General features: G+C 37.3%; 1 protein-coding gene across 5 annotated transcripts in view; it reads left to right on the plus strand.

The window, feature by feature from the left end:
* Window positions 1-3308: 3308 nt before the first annotated feature.
* Window positions 3309-24349, plus strand: part of LOC129775356 (GATA-binding factor 3-like) — a 44973-nt gene continuing 23932 nt past the window's right edge. Inside the window, exons 1-2 of one of the 5 annotated variants that reach the window (XM_055780028.1) lie at window positions 17273-17328; window positions 17440-17616. Coding sequence is in view for 1 of the 5 variants with exons in the window: in XM_055780026.1 (XP_055636001.1) it covers window positions 21731-21898 (168 nt within the window). In the remaining 4 variants the exon portion in view is untranslated. The other 4 variants (XM_055780031.1, XM_055780029.1, XM_055780030.1 and 1 more) reach the window with 4 other exon arrangements.

The raw sequence follows: 24349 nt of genomic DNA on the forward strand, positions 1-24349 counted from the left end.
TCTACGTCAAAAGGTAGACTTTGGCAAATCCGTTAAGAACCGAGGTGAATTTGTCCAAGTCCATATCATCCAATTCGGACCAAAAATATTCATATATTGAGCGGTAGCGGTTCCCATTCACAGTAACGTGTTGGTCTTCATCATCACGGAAGAAGTACAGCCTAATGACGCCGCCGGACCACAAATCGCACCAAACCGTAATTTTTTCGGGATGCAATGGTGACTCATGGAGTAGGTGTGGATTGCTGCCTGACCAATAACGCATATTTTGCTTATTGACGAAGCCATTCAGCCAGAAATGAGCCTCATCGCTGAAGATGATTTTTCGATGAAAATCTGGATCATTTTCAAGTTGTTGCTCAGCCAAATTCACGAACATACGACGCTTCTGGTGGTCAAGCGGCTTCAGTTCTTGCGTCAATTTGATCTTGTAAGGATGTTGGCCAAGATCTTTTCGCAAAATTCGCCACAACGGCGACACAGAGAAGCCCAACGCTTGAGAACGACGTGTGAGGGACTGTTTTGGGTCTCCCTCAATTGATGCGCTAGCAATATTATCGACACTACGGGCACTTATTTATCTCACTGGCACCAGAACATTTTGTACTTTGCCTGTAGATTCAAATTTTTCCACTAGACGCTCAATTGTTGATCTGACAGGACGATTATGACGGTTATAAATTAGATGTAGCGCTCTTAAGGTTGAGGTCATTGACTCCCAATTTCGGTAGTAAATTTTAATAATCTCGACTCGTTGGACCGTATATCTTTCCATTATGATATGGCAAACCTTACTGAAGAAAATTTTTGGTACGTGGCACGAGACACGCGTGATCTGTCAGAAACAGTTACTAGAATTTCTGTAGAAAAAGAGCTTTTTAAAATGAACCATTTACTGCGGAAGTCTTTTCTTAGATTTCATACATACATCATGCAAGACATCAATAAATAGTTTCCATTAAAAGTATCAAAAAAGTCGTAAGACGCGCAAATATATCAAGGATAAATCGGTTGCGGCGAGTTGATACGCATTTTTTGGCATTTCTAACCATGTAAGCTATTGTTCGGTTCTTTGTATCAATGCCGTGAGGTTCAATTTCTGTCAGAACTTCGCGCATCCTCAACATAGAGAACAACAACTCGTGAATGAATTTCGGTACTGGCGTTCTGTCAATCCATTTGCCTCATAAACATTTTTTTCTTGTGCTAAACTACCTTTTGAAAATTTGTTTTTGTTTTAGAACTTTTGAAATGAACAAAATTATTTTAATTGAGCTTTTGAAATGATAGCATTGAATGATATACAGTTTGTGGAAAGTAGAAACACTAAATTTGGTGAAAAGTAGTGGTTAAATTTCCGAACAGCATTAACTTTGCTGTATTATTGTTTTTTTCACTTTAAATTGAAAGATTTTATCAATTAAATTTTAATTAAATGTATTACAATGTATCTTCAGTCCATTGTTTGTACTTGTGAAATAAATAAATTCGCCCCCTAACTTTCCATAGTTCATATCTGAATAAAATGCTCAGTAAGAACACCAATGTACAGTGCTTGACAAAACAAAGTGGTCACTCATTTTTCTTCATTTCAAGTGGTCTTTCATTTTTCTGGTTAAAGTGAAAAGTAAACACATCGTAATTATACTTATTTTTGTAGTTTCAATCATGTTGCACTGAGAAAAATATTTTTCTTTAATAATTTTGAATTTCAATAAAATAGTGACAAAATAAAGTATCCACTGTGAAAATCGATATATTTTAGATAAGTTTCCATCATGAGACCCCTCGAATGTTTATGTTTTGAATATTTTGACGTTTAGAAACAACTGACTTGGCTCTGGAGCATTTTTGTACATGTGTTCGCACTTCGTGAAGTCGCGAAGAATGAAGAACGCAGTTGTTTCAAAAACGATTCCTTTGTGAATCCGGAAATTGATCATTCGTCATGTCGAGAATCGCTCCGGGAGGTTGCCAAGAAGTACGACATCAGCGAAGCAGCGGTCGGAAAGCTGAAGACGTTCGGATCGGTGGTGGATCGCGGAAGGGAACCCAAAACAGATGCCAGAACAGACAAGGAGATCATCCGGGAACGAAAGAAAAATCCGAAAGTTACCATCCGGCAGATCCAGGAAGAGCTTCAGTATTTGGTTTCGAATCGGACTGTCCGTCGTCGCATCGAAGCGCATCTGTTCAGCAGCAGGATGGCTTTGAAACGGCCTTTTATTTGCAAAGCGAAAAAGGCCAAACGGCACAAATTCGCCAAGGAGTACGCCGATGAGTAGCTGGAGTACTGGAAAACGGTGCTGTGGACAGAAGAATCCAAATTTGAGCTTTTAAATTGAAAGAGGTGGGTTCGAGTGTGGCGCAAGAACAGGTGTATAGCTGCAGGGGCGTCACATCCAAGGGACGGTCGAGCACGGAGGAGGCAATGTGATGGTGTGGGAATGAGTGGGGGGGGGGCAGCTTGGTGAAGATTGACGAAATCATGACGACAGAGTCGTACCGCAACATCCTGCGTGAAAAACTCGAGGTCCCCTTCATCAATACGGGCCATAAAGAGCATTTAGTTTTTCAGTGGGATAACGGTCCGAAGTACACAGCCAAGGTAACAAGGTAACAAGGGCCATCCTCGACGCTAGGGTCGACAAAACCGGTGTCACTAATAAAATTTATTTTGAAGCCCTGGAGCGCGCATGGGAAGTACCCGACCTGCAACACCTGAAAAACCTTGTGGAGAGTATGCCAAAGCGCTTACAGGAGTTCTTGAAATTCAAAAAAGAGCATAATAAAAAGATTTTCAGAATGATAACGATGCGTTCACTTTTTATTGCATAAAACAAAATGAAGGAAATGAGAACAAAATTGAGTGGGTACGATATTTTGCCAATCACTGTACGTCAACTGATGTGATATTCATAACAGATTTACAAACATGCCGTAATTTCACCAAAATACAATATTTCGAATGGGGTGCTGTGGTTTTCAGTCACTTTGACCAATTTTCCCAAGTATTTCTTTTGTATGACCTTGTAAGCCCTTTAATTCATGCAGGAATCCAACCCAAAAAAATATTCTATTCAAATAATCATAGGTTTTTTAAAATATTTAGATGCACCAAATCAAAAAAGAGATTTCTTCTTACCGAACGCGTTGATACATACCAAATATTATTCCATAGGAAGTGATACCACGAACGATTGGTCACATCTGTATGTGTATTTGAAAAGTTTTTGCAGACCAAGGTAAACTCTTTTTTATCAGCTCGACGCTACGTAACGCTATCTCAACAGTTGAAGGTGGGGTGCGATATAGATAACACACGTACTTGATAGTGTTACTTTCTGTAATTCCCTTTTTTATCAGAACTCTGTTCACTATTTTTTATACGCACAAATTCATCCATCTTTTAGCGTAACATTGCACTGGATTAAAATCTAAATTAAAGTAAGTATCCTGATAATCGAATTTTTTTTTGTTCGGAATTACACATGCACTTTCGTGGGATCACTTTGACCGAGCACATTTTCACAAACGGGCTTCGAGGAGAGTGGTGGTGAACATTTGAATTTCCACATTAAATATCGAGTGATCTCGTCATTCCCGCATTGATTGCGATTTCCGAACTGGAGGTGAGTACACTATTGAACACTACCATCCACTGCATTGCTCAAACTACGTTGAATTGTTTGTAAGGACCTTCCGTCCGAATACTTCTAATCGCGCACCGTTCACCTCCACGACTGGCCATATCTACTGAAATTGAAAATGAATTTCACCAGCGAGGCAAAAAAGAAAGACTGAAAATATTGTAATGAATATCTACGATAATACTATAAGATAATAAGTTTGATAATGTTATTTACAGTAACTAAATCGAGGTGGACGCCATCTTTATCTGTTTGTTAATGTGAAACGGAGAGATAAAATGCTTCATTTATCTATATATAATCACACTGATTGTCTATATCTCGGAATGTAGTCGACACCGCAAGAAAAAAAAAGAAAGAAGCGATAAGTCGGAGGGCTGATAACTTAGATTGCATACTGCACACGGCTTGTTTTGGTGCGCCCAGTGCATGAGCAGAAGGATCCGCCGCCTATCACCGATGGGTTCTATATGACTAGTGGGAATAGAATGTGTGTAGAATTTACGAAAGTTTGGTGGATTTGATTACCTATGAACAACAATTCCTCCAGAAAAAACGACAATCTAAATGTGCTAAAAGGAATGTTAACGATAAACTAAGATACTGCAAAACACGCGACTTCCGATGTGATTAAAGTGCTTTGAAAATTGAAGGGCAGGATTTTTTGTATTAACCGTTTTGCGAGAAGGGTGAAAAAAAAAGAGCATCGACAAGGATTACTTCGAAGCATGTGTCAGTAGACTATCAAATAGGAACCACAATGTCGAATTTCCCATGTCCTGCTGAAACGCGTTTCTTAAAATATAATTCTCAATCTCTTTGGTTTTGTATTCGATATTAGTCACACATCATGTTACGCCTGTGTAATAATAGCTTCGTAATGAAAACGACGAAATCATGAGGTATTTCGACGCCCATATTTGTTTCTAAAGTGTTTACTCAGGGTGGTGCCACGTGTCACTACTTTGAATTAGATTGCAGACATTTTCTAAATGTCAATATTCAGTATATTATTGAAGATGAGAGATGGAGAGATGAAGTGTAAAGTAAGTCAAACTTGTCGCAAGATATCTGATATACTCCAAAAACATTGCCAGCAAGACGGTTTACGTTTCAAGAACGGTAGCAATTAAGTAATTCCGATCTTCTCCTAAGTAGTTGAATCCTTATATAAAAAAACCCTGTTGAGATTCCTTGCAGAAAACTTAATACTCTATTAAAGGATTACCATTTGAAACGGAAAATTTATTAATAGTTCATTATTTTTATGTAAAAATGTGTTTATTTCTTCTGAAATGTAATCCTTCATTCGCTTCATGTATATATACAGTGTCTTCTAGTTTCGTGTTCGCGAATAAAAAGCCGAATATCCGGCCAAACTACTATCCGTTTCATCACTAATTGATGCAAATTTCACTTCAATTTCTTCAGACCTTTTCCTCTACTTGAAACTGATCATGTTTGTCTACAAAAATTATCTTAAATGGGCATAAGAAAGGTTTATAAATACTACTGGCTGATAGAAAATTAGTTTTTACGCGTTTTTGAGTAATCATGAACAGTTTTGCATCAATAAAAAAATGTTTTTTTGCTTCGATATAACGTAACGAGAAAAAAAAAGTTGCCTTATATCGAGGTATAACTGTATTTAAGAATATGAACTTATTCTGAGATCTGCCGCAGAAAAAAACCTTGATCATCTGCTATCATGTACTTGTACGTCTACTTACGAATATATCGCCTAGGCTCTCTTGAGCTGGAATCCAGTTTCCACAGTCGACCCCAGAAAATCTCACTGTGTACAGTAGTCATTCAATAACTGAACCTGCTTTAACTAGACTGTTTTTTTTGGCTGGACGAACGTTAACTGGGCTGTAGCCAAAGTTGCCGACCTTTCATTTTTACATGTATATTCCCTGTTTTTTTATGCATGCTAGCGAAACAGCCGAAGGCAAAAAAACTCCAATTTATTTTATATTTTCACAGTTTTATCTAACTTTTTTATTTTTTCGGCATTTTCATGTTTTTTACTCCTCAAAATAATATTCTTTTTTTCCACTCGTGAAAACCGTGCTCCGCTCCACTCACATCTAAGACCTTTATGAAGTTTATCGTCTTTCTCTATCTATATCTATCTATCTGTTATACGTGCACAGAAGTATGGTATGGTGTTTTCTGACTATTTGGCTCCCTTTTATTGATATTCAGTTCGATCAGAAAAATTGTATCAGTTTGGATAATGTTTATGTAGACACTGCTATCGAATTGTTGATCAATGAATAATTGTCAGTATGTAAAATTTTACACAACATCGTAGCTGAATTCAACACCAATTCGATAAAATATTACATTCAACTCGGCAATCAAATTCTAAAACGTTTTAATTTCAATGATCCTTCAATCATCGACATAGCGATTGAACTTCTGGCCCCGTCAGGCTAACGCCATATGAGCCTTGATAATAATATATATTTTGAAAAAAAAATAGCGATTATTGATAGATAGAAAGGTAGCATATGTAAATTTTTCCCCTTCTACAAAGTCTTCCAAATATTTGGGATCGAAATTAGATTCAGGATATCGATAATGTATTCAGGGAGATCTGAAGCCTGGATTTTACTGACTTCTCTGTAAACCAGGGTTTGGCAAAGTGATCGATATCGACCCCTTGGGGTCAATATCGGTTTCCCAATGTGTTTGAATGTACAAGTTCTTTAGCCACGTTTTGATTTGCTGTGTATTCGACACAAATCCGCGATTTAACGCGAAGGAAGTCATGATTGAATTCAAGTCCAAAAATGCTCCTGATATTTCACTTGAATGATAAAGCACTCATCTACTAGTTCAATTCAAAAGATTACATTAGATTGATAGAAGCCACCAGGTTCATCCATCACACTGAATTTAATGGTTTTTTATCTTTTACTTGCGATTTGAATGTTTTTTTCATAAATGAAATATCTATTCCAGTAATTTGTATTAATCATTTGTATTAATTGATATTTACTGAATTTGATGGTCTATTTATTTTGTTAATTTTTGATGAGCAAATTATGTCAATTTTACTCACTTAACCAACTGTAAACTTTTTGAATTGGTAAGTATTTTGTATGAATAAGAAAAAAAAAAAAAAACTAGAGATAAAATGTTTAAAGACATTCGGTTATAGTACTCTGTGGTATCACTTCATTCTGGAAAATGGGTCTCTCGCCCAAAATAGTTTTCAATTCTTCTATGGACGGACGTAAGGATGCTTCTTTCTTTTGGGGTAAAATTTTGTCACACCCATTTGCTCTTCCCAAATTGAGAAAAAATATTCAAACATTTCTGATTGTGCTGCATTCCTCAGCAATCGTTGAACGATTATTTTGCTACAATTTGAATAAAACTAAGAGACATAACAGAAACAAAATCCGTGCTAGATATCCAGCTTGCATAAGACATGCTTAAAGTGCAGTCAGGATTATTTAGAATGACACAAAATGTGAAACAAAAGTATAATGTTAAAAAACAAAAGTATAATGGGATGAGGAAAATTAAAAATGCTACTGTACTTTCGTATTAACGCCACCGGAGCGCAATTTTCATGAATTTCTTTTTTCGCAATAACATTTTTTCTGATGTTAATGTAATAGGTGGCGAAGTCCCTATCTAACGAGTATATGGAACCTAGGCGGCCCCAACATTGGTCTCAGAATAAATTTCATTATGAAAAAATAAATTCATTATGAAAATCACGCTCCGGTGGTGTTAATACGTGAGTATCAATGGTACGTACTGACACTGTCACTGTATATCCCAATTTTTATTGCTAATACAAAAAAACTGAGAAAAAATTGAAAATAAATTTCTTTCAGCTTTTTTCCAGTTTTTTGAATTTCTTCCAGCTATTTCCTGCTTTTTCCAGCTTTCTCAAAAATTTGATTGCCACCTCTAGCTGAAGCCCAGTTATTAAGCCGCAATGTGTATATAATTGACGTCAACTTCAATGTAAAATTTTGCTGTGAGGGGTAATCGAATGTAATTTGAGATGTTATAAAAATTGTTATTATTTTGGCAGAACAAAAACATTGATTAAATCACAAGAAAATTATTTCGCTAAATTATATCCCAAACGCGACATGCGACAACAGGTCGCACTCAATGCAAAACTTCCAGACTGTTTAGTGGTAACCTTTATCCAATTTCACGGTACAGTGTACAGTGTTGCTGTTTGAGTTTGGAATCCCAATTATTTTCTATTGGATTAGAAGACCCGAAGTTAGTTTAAAATGGCTAAAGTTTAAATAAAAACGGGTTTTTTTTTAATTTTTAACTGGACTTCCTTTCTGAGGTTTGGGTTTTTCCAGTGATAAAAATCAAGATTGTTGATGTCGGCAGTTTTAAATTATATCGCAGAACCCCGAATTCTTGACCTATAGACCTATATTGACCTATATGCTGCAAACAGATTTGAATTTGGTGATTTTGTGATTTTTCAAGATAACTTCCAAATTGATCTTCGAAAAAACAGTTTCAACTTGCCCGGTGTACATTATCAGCCATTCCATGCCATACCGATATAGTGGTTTTCAAATTTTTGTGAAAAGTGGTAGTTTTGTTCCTTATCTCAAAATAATAGACCCCAGTTTTTTTTTGTATTTTTTAATAGTCAGATTTGAGAATAAGAAGAAAAAATGATTTTTCGGACCACCCGAAAATGTTAATGGTCACTTTAATGAAAAATTTAAAAAATACAAGTCTAATATTTTGCTATAAAGAACAAAACTGCCAATTTTAATGAGGATCTGAGAACAACTATTCAGGTTTGGCATGGAGTGACTGATAATTTACACCGGGGCAAATTGAAACGGTTTTTTCTAAGTTCAACTTGAAAGTTATCTTACAAATCACAAAATCATCAAATTTAAATCTGTTAACAGCATATACATGATATGACCGACGACTTTCGATAAAAAATAGAGATTCACACTGAATGTTCCGAAAAATATAAATTTTCTAAATTTTTAGTTTTCATATATATTGTTTCAACTAGGGATTGATATCCGAAACAAAAAAAACAAGAAAACTATTTTAGGCGCTTTCATGACATAGAAGAGCCACTGATGAGGTTTATGTGATCATTCAAATATTTGAATATTACAAAACATACTCATGAAGGGAGGAGGGGAATCTGGTTTATGCAAATGATCATTTGTTACATGTTATTCAGGGAAAAGGGGAAAAGCATCATCATACTGATGAACGAGATAAAAATGTTTCTTATTATTTAATTTATCATTATTCAATCATAATGAAATCACCGGCAAATAATATCCAGCACCATCAATTACCGTAAGTCCACCATATTCTGCACAGTAAGGACTTTTCAAAGTTTAAACCATTCCATTACCAAAATATACGCACCGTACACTCTATGCTTAAATATGATAATTTCAGCTGTCCAATTTCTATAAGACCATTTCAAAATTCATAAGTTTTACCAATGAAAAACTCAAAACGATCGGCTGATTCATATGCCCATAATTAGCAACCTTGCCATTTCGGCTAATAACCTAGAAAATTCATGTTGGAATACTATTTACCAAATTCTCGACCAGTCCAAAAAAATAAGCTTTTGGTATTTATTCTATTGCTTGGTTTGCTGGTATGAACAGTAGCGTTGTTTTGCTGGAATGTGAATTCTTTGTGACAATATCCACGCAAAAACGGTAGGAGAGAGGATTCCAGAGCATGTATTGTTACCCGAGTAACATTTAAATTGAAATATTGCTTCATTTGCATAAGCGATTTTGAGGTATTCGAAACTGTTCTAGCTATTTCCCGCTTATCCTGGTCAGAGAGCTTCGATTTACGCGGAACTCTCTCCTTCTTACCGTATCCTTGAGGATTCGCCAAATAGCTGAGTACTACTTGATGAGATCGCCCAATCCGACGAGCAATTTCTCTGATACCAACATTTTTTTGATGAAATGCATTGATTTGTCTTTCTTCTCTCTCCGTGAGCACTTTTCCCCTCGGAATTTCCCAGATTTATTGATCAAAACAACTAAAACAACGGAAAGTGTAACTGGTCGTATAGAAACTTGACACTTGAAAAATACAAAAAAACATTCGTTTACGCTCAGTGCTTGAACACACACATATGAAAATCACCAATACCACCACACTAGAATATAAATTGAAGCATTGTTTCTTTTCAATGACACAAAGCAGCAGGATCATCACCTGGTCCTATAGAAGTTGGACAGAGTTTATAACAAAACAGTAATTGCGGTTTGCAAACTGCATCATTAGTAGTAACATTGAAAATAAGACCGTATAAAATACTATAAACTATTTAAAAACATATTTTTAAAAAAATATGATCTGCGCCTAATTCTGCGCACTTGAATTGTAATATTCCTAACTCTGCGCGGGTGTGTTCTTAATTCTGCGCACCCATACAATGTAAATTTATATGTCAAAAAGATTATTTTGCTTATTAACGGACAAACCAGTTTCACGTGTCATCCAGCCTGAGTCATTTTTACTCATTGACCATTGGGAGCGCTATTTGTAATTTCCGCAGGAAGACTTCCTTTGTCGGAATATGTCTTATGGAGGATTCGCCCATGTTGAACACACGGGGAAAATCTTCTTAGACGTTGCTGATATCTGCTTGTTGGACATGATCATCCACCTCTTGGAACCACTTCCGGACGTTATACTCTGTAACAGAAGTTCGCTGCTTAGAAAGCGCACTTGGAATTCTTCACTTAAAATCGGGATGGCGTCTTAGGAAACACATTCACATTCTTGTCAATCGGAAACCCTGCTCTGGATCCCTCGATTACCCACTGGACGATGTTTTATTCCTCTTACTGTCGAAAACAGAGTGTTTTCCAGGACGTTTCACGTTACAATTCAGTTTCAGTTGTGCACGGAGAGTACTTTCCGGGAGTCCTTGATATTTTGCTGCTCGTTGTTTTGAAGTAACTTTTATTGTCATCTCCATGGCCAAAGCAAACTGCTGACGAAAATAACGCATATTTGTCATTCCCGGAGTCATCCTTGTTTCATCCTGCGCAGAGTAAGGAACATTAACAATACATTTTTTTCATCCCTTTTATTTATTTCATTTTCATTAGTTACATTTCACTACTTGTTCTCTGATTTAACATTTCTCGTATGCTAAGAAGAGAAGAAAACCTCAATCTAACTTAACCTATTTTAACCTGTTCTAAATCTAAGGTTAGCACTACCGATTACCCGCGGCAACTCGGAGTTAGCAACCAAAATATTACGAAATAGTAAAACCCTATTTCTCCTAGCCAAATCTCACTGACCTTAGCAGATATTCAGAAAACCTTTGCATTTTTTCTGACCCACATATTACGAACTAACGAAACCCAATTTCTCCAAGCAAACCCTAACCGATCTCAGCAGATATTCAGAAACCCTTTGAATTTTTCAATTTTTTTCTTATTGTTTCACCGTACATTTCGTATACCATCTTTGAACACTATCAAATAATCATTGCCAGTCTAGCCAAAATTACTTAAATTGATTTTCATTGCTTCTACAGTAAGCCAGTAAAGCAGCTTTTTTTTCAGCATTTTCAAGAAATCTGTGACGTAATCAGTTCTTCTGTATCACTGATTTGTGATTCCATTCGCAAATGTATTATAGACTTGATCCATGACCAAAGCGAAGAAGCTGAAGTACAAAGTTTTATTCCGTGTTAAAGTGTGTATTAAAGTGTCGAGACTACCACAAATGTTGCAAAGAGGAGAATCTATTCCTGCTATTCGGTGATGGCACATTTTGCTACGCGTCGGAACTAAAGGGTGTGTCACATCAAATTGCATCACGGAAAAAACGCTGTAGAAATTAAATTTTTAGGAATTATATCTTCAGTTTGCGCTTATAATCAGATAAGAGTGTATAGATCACGTTGGCCATGCTTCACTGTCAATTTTTCGTAAATTTGGAAAAATGTCGTCGAACGAAAAAGAGCGTCGTGAATTAATCCTGTACACTCATTTCGAGAATCCGGAGTTGTCACATCGGGACATCTGTAAGATGCTGGGAATCGTCCAATCCACGGTCAGCAGAGTACTAAAACGATACTTCGAGAACCTAACCATCGACCGGAAGGTGAAGAACGGCAAAAATGGATGCTCCGTCAGTGAAAAAGATCACAAGCGCGTAGTTAAGCAGTTTAGACGTGATCCGAGAAGTTCGGTCCGGGATGTCGCCAATAAGCTGAATTTGTCATGTTCATTCGTCCAGCGGACCAAGCAGCGGGAGGGCCTGCGTACATACAAGGTTCAGAAGGCTCCTAACCGCGACGAAAGGTAAAACATGGTGGGGAAGACGCGAGCCCGGAAGCTGTACACCGAAATGCTGACGAAGCCGCATTGCCTGGTAATGGACGACGAAACCTACGTCAAAGCGGACTTTCGTCAGCTGCCGGGCCTGTTGTTCTTCTCCGCAGAGGACAAATTCAGCGTTCCGGAGGAGATTCGCAAGCAGAAACTATCCAAGTTTGTCAAAAAGTACATGGTGTGGCAAGCGATCTGCTCTTGCGGAAAGCGGAGCGCCCCCTTCGTGATGACCGGCACGGTAAACGGGCTGGTTTACCTTAAGGAGTGCCTACAGAAGCGCTTACTACCACTATTGAAGCAGCACGACGGCCCGACCAGCCGGATCTCGCTTCGTGCCACTATTCAAAGGACGTGTTGGAGTGGTACGAAGCCAACGGGGTCACCTTCGTGCCAAAGGAAATGAACCCGCCCAACGCGCCGGAGCTTCGCCCAATAGAGAAATATTGGGCGATTATGAAGCAGACCCTCCGGAAGAACCCAAAAGTTGTCAAATCGGAGGCGGACTTCAAGAGAAAATGGTTTTCTGTTCAAAAAAAAATTACAACCTGACGTTGTACAGAACCTTATGGACGGGGTAAGGAAGAAGGTGCGAGCATACGGGCTTGGGATCGAAGTATGAATAAAAAGAAAATGCCAAAAGTTGTTTAATAGTTTTTATTTTACTGTCTGAAATTTTCAAAAGGATCGGTCTACTGGGCGAATTTCTACAGCGTTTTTTCCGTGATGCAATTTGATGTGACACACCCTTTAAGTCATTATACATTACAAATTGGATCACTTTTTAAGTTTCTTCGATTTTTCAACAAATGGTGTAACTTGATTATTATTCCAGTGAATCAAATTTCCAGACATTCGTTAGAAAGCTACTGTCATTGCGCGTCTTTTTCAGTATATGTCAAAAAGTTGAAACGTAAACAACGTACTTTGCATGGTTTAAGAGTGGTAATTTTGACTTGGAAGACGAAGAACGTTCCGGACCGCCAAACAAGTTTGAAGATGAAGAATTGGAGGCTTTACTCAACCAAGATCCGTTACAAACGTAACAAGAACTTGCAGATACACTTGAAGTAGCTCAGCAAACCATATCCGATCGTTTAAAAGCAATGGGAATGATCCGAAAGATAGGATATTGGGTGACGTATGAATTGAAGCCACGAGACGTCGAGCGCCGTTCTTTCACGTGAGAACAACTGCTCCAACGGCATAAAAGAAAGGTTTTTTTTCATCGAATCGTCACTGGCGATGAAAAGTGGGTCAATTACAACAATCCTAAACGTCGGGCAACGTATGGATACCCCGGCCATGCATCAACATCGACGGCCGCACGGAATAATCACGGCCAGAAGGTGGGACCAGCTGGGTGTGGTGTACTGTGGTGTAGCTGCTAAAACCGAATGAAACCATTACGGAAAACCTCTAACGACGACAATTGATGCGTTTGAGCCGTGCACTGAAGGAAAAACGGTCACAATACGAGCGAAGGCACGATAAAGTTATTTTGCAGCACGACAATGCTCGGCCGCATGTCGCGAAATCGGTCAAAACATACTTGGAAACGCTGAAATGGGAGGCCCTATCCCACCCGCCGTATTGTCCAGACATTGCTCCGCCCGATTACTACCTTTTTCGATCGATACAACATGGCTTGGTTGACCAGCACTACTCCAATTTTGATTAAGTCAAAAATTGGATCGATTCGTGGTTAGCTGACAAACTAGCCGATTATTTCCGAAAAAAGATCCGTGAATTTCCAGAAAAATGGAAAAATGTTGTGACTAGCGATAGGCAATACTTTGAATATTAAATTTGTAATCATTTTTGCAGAATAAAGCATTATTCTTCAAAAAAAAAACTAGAAACTTACCGGTACACCTATTAATACGCACAATCAATAGTCAATTCGTGTATTTAGTGTAAAAAAGACGAAAGAGCCCAGGGTTAGGTGGAGTTGCGGTAGTTCATACATTAAAACTTTCAGCAAAGTGTAAACATAGCCGATTCTCACTGCTGTTTCAACTCACCCCAGGGTTGCATAACTAGAGAACGATTCAAGCAAATGGAACCAAATTTGGAATGTGGAGTTTTGAGAGGACAATGAATGTTTCTATGATGTTTTGACACCATTTGGAGGACTCTAAGGGGGTGGCTGCCACACAAATGAAATACAAATTTATACATAACTCGAGAACTAATCAAGCAAATGGAGGCAAACTTGGCATGTGAGGGTTTTTGGCACATTTCAACCAACCATATTCCAACCAAACATGACCATTTTTTCGGAAAATTCTGAAGGAAAATACTGTAAAATGAATTCCCACTGTCTTTGCTTTATTATATTTTCTGTATCAAACATGTAATTACAAATTACAGTTTTTTTGGGTTTCACAAAGTCTGAAAAATATGTAGAAATACAGATTATTTTGTAGACATGGTAACTCTACCTGTGAGATGTCCAGATGTTATAAGGTGTCTGAAGATTATTCTTCCACATCTATAGCATATGAATCGTTTGTTTGAGAAACCACATAAGTCCAATTGACGCACTTGTGAGAAAACGAGAAAACATTGGTTGCGCGTTCGCTTACTAAGCGATCGATCGTGAGTTTAAAACTCAGGGCCCCCAATTGACCATTTTTGTGTTGTTATAGAATAACTACGTCCACGCAACAATCTCCAGCGATGAAGATCGATTCAGTGTCGGATTCTTGGCCTCTCTGCTTGCAACAAAAACCATCGGGTTTTTGTGCTATAAATAACACAGCAATGATCATATCAACTGTTTCCACTGTTCGGTCTACTGAACAATTGAAGAACAGAAGGAATACTCTTACGCCAGGATGGCTATTGTGTAATTTACAATTTACAGATACCAGAACACATGTAACATGTACATGATGAAATCCGGTTACAGCTAAAATGCTGATGAGCTCAAATGAATAAACAAATGGGTTAAAAAATCATCAAATTGTTCAGTGAACCAAGTCTCTGATTCTGAATTTTTGGTTCAGTCAGAGTGGACCACGTACGCATAGCCAGCCGTAAAACTTTCTTGATTGATCTTAAAGAGGGTTTTTTTGAGTGACTAAGAGCAGGGAGGATGATTGAAAGCTACTAAAACTACACAGCTTCAAAATTTGAGTTCGATTTACTCGAAATCAGAATTATGTTACGGTATGTCCGGTCTGCCTGAACATCTACCATATATTCTTTGAATGTTACAAAATGTTACATATGTTGCTACACCAGATTGTGTTATTCTGCCATTATGCATGTACCGAAAGTACATTATGTAGAAGTGTTTTTTTAAGTATCATTGGCAGCTCAGTAGAATTGGTTGAACAAGCATGTTTGTTTACATCTATTATTTAATCAGTCCAAATTTGACATTTATTTGGTTCGGAAACGATCTTTCTATTGGCAGGTCTCGTCTCTGGTTCGACGCATACAAATTAACTTGGGCTTGCTATATTGTTTGGTTTATTCACATTCGTGATGTTGGTGACCATGATGATCATCATCATTGCGCTTTGTGATTAGACGCGGATCTGGTGAAATTATTCTGATTTTTCACTGGGAAAATACATTCTTCATATTTTTCAACCAATCACCAGTTTGCTGACATCCTCCACTATCTAAAGTAAAACTATCTATAGGTAAAACGAATCTGCGTGGAAAAACTCATGTTGAAACTTTTGTTATAAATAAATAACTATCTCAAACGAGTAGAATCCCTAGTAGAAGATTCCAAATCTAGTCAGTCATCATGACGATACACAGTTGGTGATCTTTCGATGTGGTTTTGTCGAAATTTCGAACTGCTGTATCATTTTCCGAATACATGTTTCGACCGCTAGACTACGTTTCAGCGTCCGATTCGGTTGCTCATTGCAACTAAGAGAATAAAGACTTTATCGCAGAAGGATTCTGCCATGAGCAAGAGATATGCGTCATAAATCAATTGCAGGCAACGATATAATTATTTTTTTTAATATTTATCATGACAAGAGCGTACTTTGGGGGTCTTCGTAGCCACTTGGTTACGCGTTCGCCCACCAAGCGATCGATCGTGAGTTCAAACTCAGGGCCCTCAATTGACCATCTTTGTGTTGTTATAGAATAACTACGTCCACGCAACCATCATCAGCGATGGAAATCGATCCACGGTGGAACAAAGATCGATTCATCCGTACAACTGCTCTGCTCTGCATGAAACATCGGGCTGCTGTTCTATAAATAACCCAACAATGATCAATACCAACTGTCTCCGCTGTCCGGTCTGCTGAACAATGGAAGAACAGATAGAATACCCTTACGCCTAAAATGGCTACTACTGTGTAATTTACCATAATGTAATGGAACAGAAAACTTAACGCCTAAATAGCTATCACTAACTACTGTGTAATTTACAATTTATAGAAACATAAACATATGTACATGTACACACTTAAAACCCGGCTCTGTTACAGCTAAAATGCTAATGAGCCTTATAAATAAATAAATGGGATAAAAAAAAAGAAGAGCGTACTTTATTTGTGATGTATTTAATTTAATCTAATTAATTACTGCATGGAGTGTCGTCCCCCTTCCTTATGCCTAGCAATGTACATCCAGGTTTTTTTACGCGATTTTTTTTGCGCGGTTTTTTTACGAGGTTTTTTATGTGGATTTCTAATTAACGCGTTTTTTTCACGCGGATTTTCCAATTAACGCGGTTTTTTTTACGCGGATTTTCCAATTAACGCGGTACCCGCGTAAGAAAAGACTAGTGCAATATAACATCTCTCCCTCAGCTCATATTTTTCTCTCATGAATTATCGCGGTTTTTTTCGCGGATTTTCCAATTAACGCGGTTTTTTTTACGAGGTACGTATCACTCGCGTAAAAAAAAAACTGGGTGTACCTATATTTCCTCATTTCAATAAATAATATATTCCATAGAATTAATTTGATTGAAAGCACCATTCCGCAAGGCAAACTCAGGAACTATTGTAGGCAGAGCAAAAAGGTTCCGTTCCTGGCAGGGAATCCCGAATTTCCTCTACATTGGTTCGAATATGCCTCTCGGAGGTTATCTCTGCTTTTGACGCACCGAGATATCAATTGATAAAATTGTTGTTAGAGATACGAAGTTATCATCCGGGCCATATATGTTTTGAAATAATCAGCTAGGAATGATACAACTGTAATGCCGATTTCGTATGACTTTCTCTTTGTGATGTGGAGCTTCCGAACTCCTGTGTAATGGAAATACATTTGCAATACTTCCGGATTTTCGAATCCCAGTACAAAAAGTAAAAGGATGCAAACAGGTACAGCGAATTGATATGTTAACTTATCATCACTCACCACTATCTATGGCGAGATATAACTTTTGAAAAAGTTAAAATTAATATAACATTTTATTATCACCATATTTCTAGCGTTTCACTGCAGAGAATAGGTCGAAGCCGTTCTGTGTTGCACAAGTAGTCGCATAGTTCGGGTGCGGGTGGATTTCCATTCTCCAAGTGATCGGAAGATGTTGGAATTGGTCTTTTGTTCTTGCCTGAGTCACAGCCATCAGCGGAAGTCATGCAAAATGAACAATTGCTGCAATCGTGAGTTGCTTCATTTGAACAATACCATGGGCGGATCGATTCCATCGCCATTGTGATCAGTTGTCAATCAATTTCAGTTTTTATTGACTGTTATTAAACTCGTAGCCTATTTAGTGAATGATGGAATTGTTTGGGCGCAAAACAACGAACGATATTTATCTCTGATGACGGCAAACGGCATTTTTTTCTTGTTATTACCTACCTTCGCGGGTAGACAGAGAGTATGTAATTCATAAACTTGTCAAGATGTTCGAATTTGATACTCTCATCAAGTGTGGTAAATTTTTATTGCTGTGTAATATAAATTAACTCAGATCGATCGATATATTTTTCGGTCGGTCGGCTGCGGAGTGTGTGTGTGTTCAACCTTCGTTGGAAGCAATGGAGCAGGGCTTTGGTGTTGACGTGGACATTCAATGGCGGGATCGAATGGGTCTTGGGAAAGCCGTAGCAGAATGGAACGAAAGCCGCGTTCAAATAGGTACGCTGATAAGTGGAACTGGTATCATGTGGTACCGTTATCAAAAAGTGCTGTTTTTGTTATTATCAGGTATTTACCTGTTTCTAATGAGTCCGGTGTACGTGTCTGTTGCAATGGGTGCGGCGATAACGGAACCTTCGGCAAATGACTGTGCTGTGTTGAAGAATCCCCGACTACGAAAACTCAGGTTTACTGCAGGTTGATTGATAGTGCAAGACCTTACACTACAATGTGATTACTTTTACTGATAGATGGAAGAGATGTCCCCGCCAACGATTTGATTACAATTATGGGTATCTTTTAGTTTTGGTTCTGCGATTATGATGACGTAACGTTGTGTTATTGTTTTTGTGTATTGCCACAATTGCAGATTTTGCATATTTGTTTCACATCAAATACCGGCGTTTTTTGAACTGTGGCATTTTCTACACAACACAAATCCAAATTGTCTTCTACATTAGCTCCGAGTATGTAACTAAACTGGGAGCGCTTCTTTCATTTATGTTCTTATTTTATTGATTTCTAATAAGTTTATTTACCACGGGTGGATCAGCGCGTTAACATGTGAGCTTATCTTATCGGAGTTACGACTGCGAAGGAGCCTCATTCTAATCGAGGTTGCTTCCAGTCCGTAACCGGCACCGTCTTTCGTTATCCACCGACACAGGTGATTTGGAATTCTGCTTCGGTGGATCGGGTGGGATTTTATTGCACAAAAACGTTGATCGTTTGAAAGGATTAAAGTTTTTTTTAGCTGATTCCGTATATCTATTAATTTTGTGGACATTAGGTGATCTGTCAATGTTCATAATTGTGTAACAAAATCGGAACTGAGCGACTCTTTGTTGTCTGACACAGACATAATTGTCTGTACAAATTCTTTAATAACAGGAATGATTCAGTTAGATCAGACAATGAGATTTGCTACTGGTATTTGTAGTTTGAACTCTTTAGTAGAATATGAATGTCGTCCTCAAAAGAACGCAAACTTTGCGTGGTTTTCTAGAAGATGCTAGATTAATAATTCATTCTCGCCTTTGCGTGGACGATATGCAAACTCACTATAGAGCAATTCCATTGAAATCGGCGAACGACAAAACGTGAGTATTTTTGATTCGAATGAAAGTTTGTATTCCGTTTGGGTTGGAGGAAGTATGAGTTTTCCTGAGAATCCTTTGCCATTGAATCCAATTGAACTAACAACGATGTCATTCAAGAACATATAATTACTTTCATTCGAACTTTCCCTCGAAAAGTTTCAGAAAATTTCTACGGATAGAGAAGAATACAACAAAATAAAGCCGACTCAAATCGGACCATTCCATACTTGCGCTTATCAACACATTTGGCATTCTATTTCATTTATATTGATAGCACTAACCAATAACGCAGACTGTTGGTGAGCGAAATTAATAATCGAGACACCCCTAAACTTAATGTATCATCATCATCGCGTGGTAGCAATGATACATCGATTGCTACAAACCAAAACCTATATATACTGGTCGCTTTCTATTGTCATGCAGGATAAAATTTTGTAGAATCGTTCAGAAGAATTTACTATGAAATTTAATGAATTAAATATAATTATTAAGTAGAAATTAATGTAAGAAATAAAGTTATTAGTGGATTATTAAAAACCATGCTTCATATCGTGAAAGAAGTTTCGTAATCCAACGGAATTGGCAGGACCGCATCGGCGATCAACCTTCATACTTTAACGGGACATCCAATCCAATCGGAATCCAGTAGGCAACCCCATCCAGCTATCGAACACAGACCTTGGCATAAGAATGTAGAACATCAGACTACATATGAATGTCGAAAACATCAGATTCTCGTTTAAACAGATTCGAAGGTAATATGAATAAAATGGGTGAGATGGGAAAAATATTATTAACATCAAGCTGTAACTATTATTGAAACGTTATTTTAAAAAATCTGTATATTCTGTATGACACCAAAAAAATCTGTAATCTGTTTCTACAGATTCTTGGTCTCAAAAAATTGAAAAAAAAAACTGTAGAAATACAGATTATTCTGTAGATATGGTAAGCCTGTAAGGGAGTCCAATACATCGAAAAAAAAAAAACAAATCAACCAAACTGCCAAACTGTTCGACACAAAAATGGAATTCAGAATAATAGTAACGCTAAGTTGAAGATACAGAGAAACGTCTACGAAAATATAGGTTAGTTAGGAAATTATTTTCACATAGAAACAACCCTGACCGAAAGAGGCGTGAGCCGGTGATGAGTCCCACTAACCGAAAAATTATGCAATTTTCGATATCACGCTTTATTGCTTTGAGGATGTCTGTTTTCATATCTTAATACGACACAAGACAGTTACTTATGAAAATATTTCAATGCAAAATGTCACAATTGAAAGATATTATTAACAAACAGGAATTCAGATCTAATTTTCATTCCCGATTTGATGACCTCCAGCTCTAACTGCAATCTTCATAGATCAATCCACTCGAATGTTTTAAAGTTGTTCAAATGATATAGAAAATAATTCCAATTACTGGAGAATGGAGATTTTCCATTTCCTTGTCCACATCCTTGCCCAAACAAACAAAGCAGAAAGGCAACGTTCCGGCAATAGGAACTTACACAACCGACCAATTACAACTCAATCCTGTGGAACCGCAACGAGCAGCATTCGGATCTGTATGAGGCGGCCACAAGCCAGCACTCGTAGTGCCGTGTTTCCCCCTTGGTTACGTGCTGTCTGCTTCCCGACCATTTGTTTGCTCTGGGTTCGAGACTGGGCCGTAAAGTAAGCGAGAGAGAATTTAGTGCAAACAAACATCAAACACCTTAAAAAATATACCTATGGTGAGGAAACGCGGATAGACGCGACGAGTGCGGACACAATTTGTTGTTTGCCGAGCACTGGAGTGATTTTCTTTCCACACCGCAAAGACTGCTCATAGAACTTTGAAACACACTGTCCACAGTGCAAACAAAAAGTTCGTACACGCTATTTCCTCTGCATGTTGAATGATTTTTATTTTGTAGGATGTTGGTTGGGTCGGCGCGACTTGCCACAAGAGTTTTGGCGGTTCCAAGGCATACACCGAACCCTAAGCCAGTCGAATAACGTGTTCCTCAGAAAGTCTCGATTACTGGGAACTGCCGTTGCGCGCATCAATTAAGTGAAACCACAATGTGTGTATTCTAGTCGTGTTATTGAAGTTCGCTCGTAGCGGTATCCTTACGAAATCATGGATCATTGCTACCGTTGTGTTTGTGTGTTGGATGCGGCCCAACGTCAGAGTGTGGGTTTTGATATAAGTTACCTGCAGTTGATGCGCGATATCAAATGTAACGAACGACTGATAAGATAAGCGAGAAAGCCGTCTACTATGAACGGGTTGGTTGGAAGTTTGATATATAATATTTTTTTATAATTTTCCCCATCAATTTCGTTCAATATGTACATTATTTGTGTGACTCGGTAGTCATCATGCTCGTCCGTTAGTCGCAATGGGATGTTCCTCGTGACTTGGTCAAAGTGCTATCGAAGTGGAGTTCAAATTACGTAGAAAAAACTACTTGCAGTGAAATTGTGTTATGTTGTGCGAATTTTGGCTTGTTATATTGTACGCTAGCAAATTACAGTAAGATGAAAATGACGGTGAATGCAGCAACAGTGGGTGCTCCATCGGATGCAAATAATAATAGCATCGCCGTAAGCTGTTCAAGCGCCAGCATAAACGTGACTACAGCTAGCATCGGTAACAGTATGGTCGCATCGAGCGCGACCGGAAGTTGTGGAGCTGGCCTGCAGAAGGTAATAATGGAGGTGTTCACCGGTAGATAAAGTTTTCCCTCCAAAAACTCCCGCACAAACATGCCCTGATATCACAGAGATGCAGCTGCGGGAGGACTATCGCCTCGCACGGCAGGGGGTTGACAATCTGCGATGAGATACGAGATCGCTGAACGTTAGAGAACCGTGTTTGCCTATCGGAGATAAAGATTTATCGGATAATACAACGAAATGTTGGTATATTGATATGGAAGGCCGAAAATGATAATTTTGATTACTTTGGGAGGCTCGCTTGTCCTTTACAGTTTCCTTCAATATAGTATGTGTTTCACTAGCCACAATGTGGCTTGAACGGTTATCCTGTTTTCAAAATTCAAACTATGCACACACAAAAATTGGAAGTGTGTGCAAACATATCGTGCATCCGAAGCAAACATATTCTATAGGAGTTGAAATCCTTGGATCAAAATAACAATGTTTATATGATGAAGAAATTTATGTGTCATATGTAAGCCCAACAGGCCATGTAAAAATAAGTTTATAAATATTGAAAAAACTTTTTTTTTTATTTTAAATGATGCTGCGATTTTTTTTTAAAGTTTTCCTCTGCAATTTCGTTGCCTTGGTATGTGCTCTGCTGTATGGTCATCTCAAATTTACGAATCAGACTTCCTGAAAAATGTAAATTACCTCGAGAAAAATACACTATACAACAATCCAGCTCAATCGGACTTTATTTACTATTGTCGCAAAGCCACCAAAGTTTGAATCATCCGAAAACCGTAAAATCACCCAATAGGGGAGTGCATGAAATCGGAGCTTTAAAAAAAAGTTGATGCCAAATGTCTTCAAATTCCATAAAACGTCGAGATCTCCTTTCATCTCGATTTTTTTTGTCATCTTAATCCCGAAATTCGATTTTTGATAAGCTCTCTTGGGTGATTTCAAGGTTTCAAAAAACTGAATCTCTGACGGCTGTGCGACACTAGTAAATAAAGTCCGATTGAGCAGAAATTTAGCATATGACAAATTTCATGCCAACTCGTCTTAGGAGTTGGCAGCACCATCTCCAGCGAAACGTTGTGGGTGTAAATACATGGAGCTTTTAAGCAACTCTGCATACTTGAAATATTCAAAAAAAGAATTAGACTACTTTTGTAAAAGGGCCAAAATTTTTATCTTGAATTCTTACAAAAAATATAACTAAAAAACTATAATACCTACAAAATTCGGGTCAAACGATGATATGTATAAAATTGTTTAAATTTTCATAAAAAAATAACAATTTTTTTTTGAAAAAATTGGCTGAAAAAAATATTTGAAAAATTAAAATTCATTTTTCTCAAAACGTATTTTTTGAAAATTCTCAAAAAAATTACATGAATAGTTCTTATAATTTCCAACAAGTGGTCCATACATCGGAAGATCAGTTTTTACAGGGAAAATGTTTCTCTAACAACAATTTTTTCATCCTTTCTTCGAAAAAAATACAACTAATCCTAATTTTGTTTAAAGATAGCAATATAGTGTATTCGACAAAGTTTTGAATTTTATTAAAATATGAACTTTTGTCGAAGACGTCAACTTTCTATCTTTTATAGTTTCTGAAATATAGGGCATTTTGGTATGGAGATCTCTGAAAAAAATAACGTTTTACCTGTTACCTTTTTGTGTGTAAATTCTCGCGTATGACATGTTCTTGACGCGTTTCTGAATAGAAAAAAGTTAGCAGAGCATGTAAATCGCGATAATTTATACATACAAATGTTACAAATTAAACATTAATAGTATTTTTTCATAGAAAAACATGAAAAAGTTGATGTTCGAAAAACTTTTTTCCTGTAAAAGTGCCCATCTTCCGTGACTTGTTGGAAACTGTAAGGGCTATTCATATCTATTTTTTGCAGAATTTAAAAAAAAACATGTTTTCGAGAAAAAATTTCAATTTTCAAACTATTTTTTTTTCAATGGTTTCATTTTTCAAAAATTTACTTGATATTTTCTATTGAAAATATAAATAATTTCCTACAATTCATCCTTTGACTAAAACTTTGTAGGTCTGATAGATTTAGTGTAAAAAATTACTTGAAATTTTGAGTTTTTTCAACTTTTTTTTTCGAATAATCTTACTTTAGAAACTTATAGATCTTATAGATCTACAAAATGTTGGCTGAAGAATGAAATTTAGGGAATTATTTATGTTTTCATTAAAAAATATCAAGCAAATTTTTGAAAGAAAATTAATTGAAAAAATTAAATAAAATAAAAATTTTTTTTCTTGAAAACAAGTTTTTTTTCAATTCTGCCCATACAATGCCCATAGCCCATACAATTTCCAAAAAGTCACCCATACATCGAAAGATGGGCACTTTTACAGGAAAAAAGTTTTTCGAACATAAACTTTTTTATATTTTTCTTTGAAAAACTACTATTAATGTTTAATTTTCGGGCCCGAAGAAGACAGCCCAATGC

This window comes from Toxorhynchites rutilus, chromosome 3 (genome assembly GCF_029784135.1).
Source record: "Toxorhynchites rutilus septentrionalis strain SRP chromosome 3, ASM2978413v1, whole genome shotgun sequence".
Taxonomy (NCBI): Eukaryota; Metazoa; Arthropoda; class Insecta; order Diptera; family Culicidae; genus Toxorhynchites; species Toxorhynchites rutilus.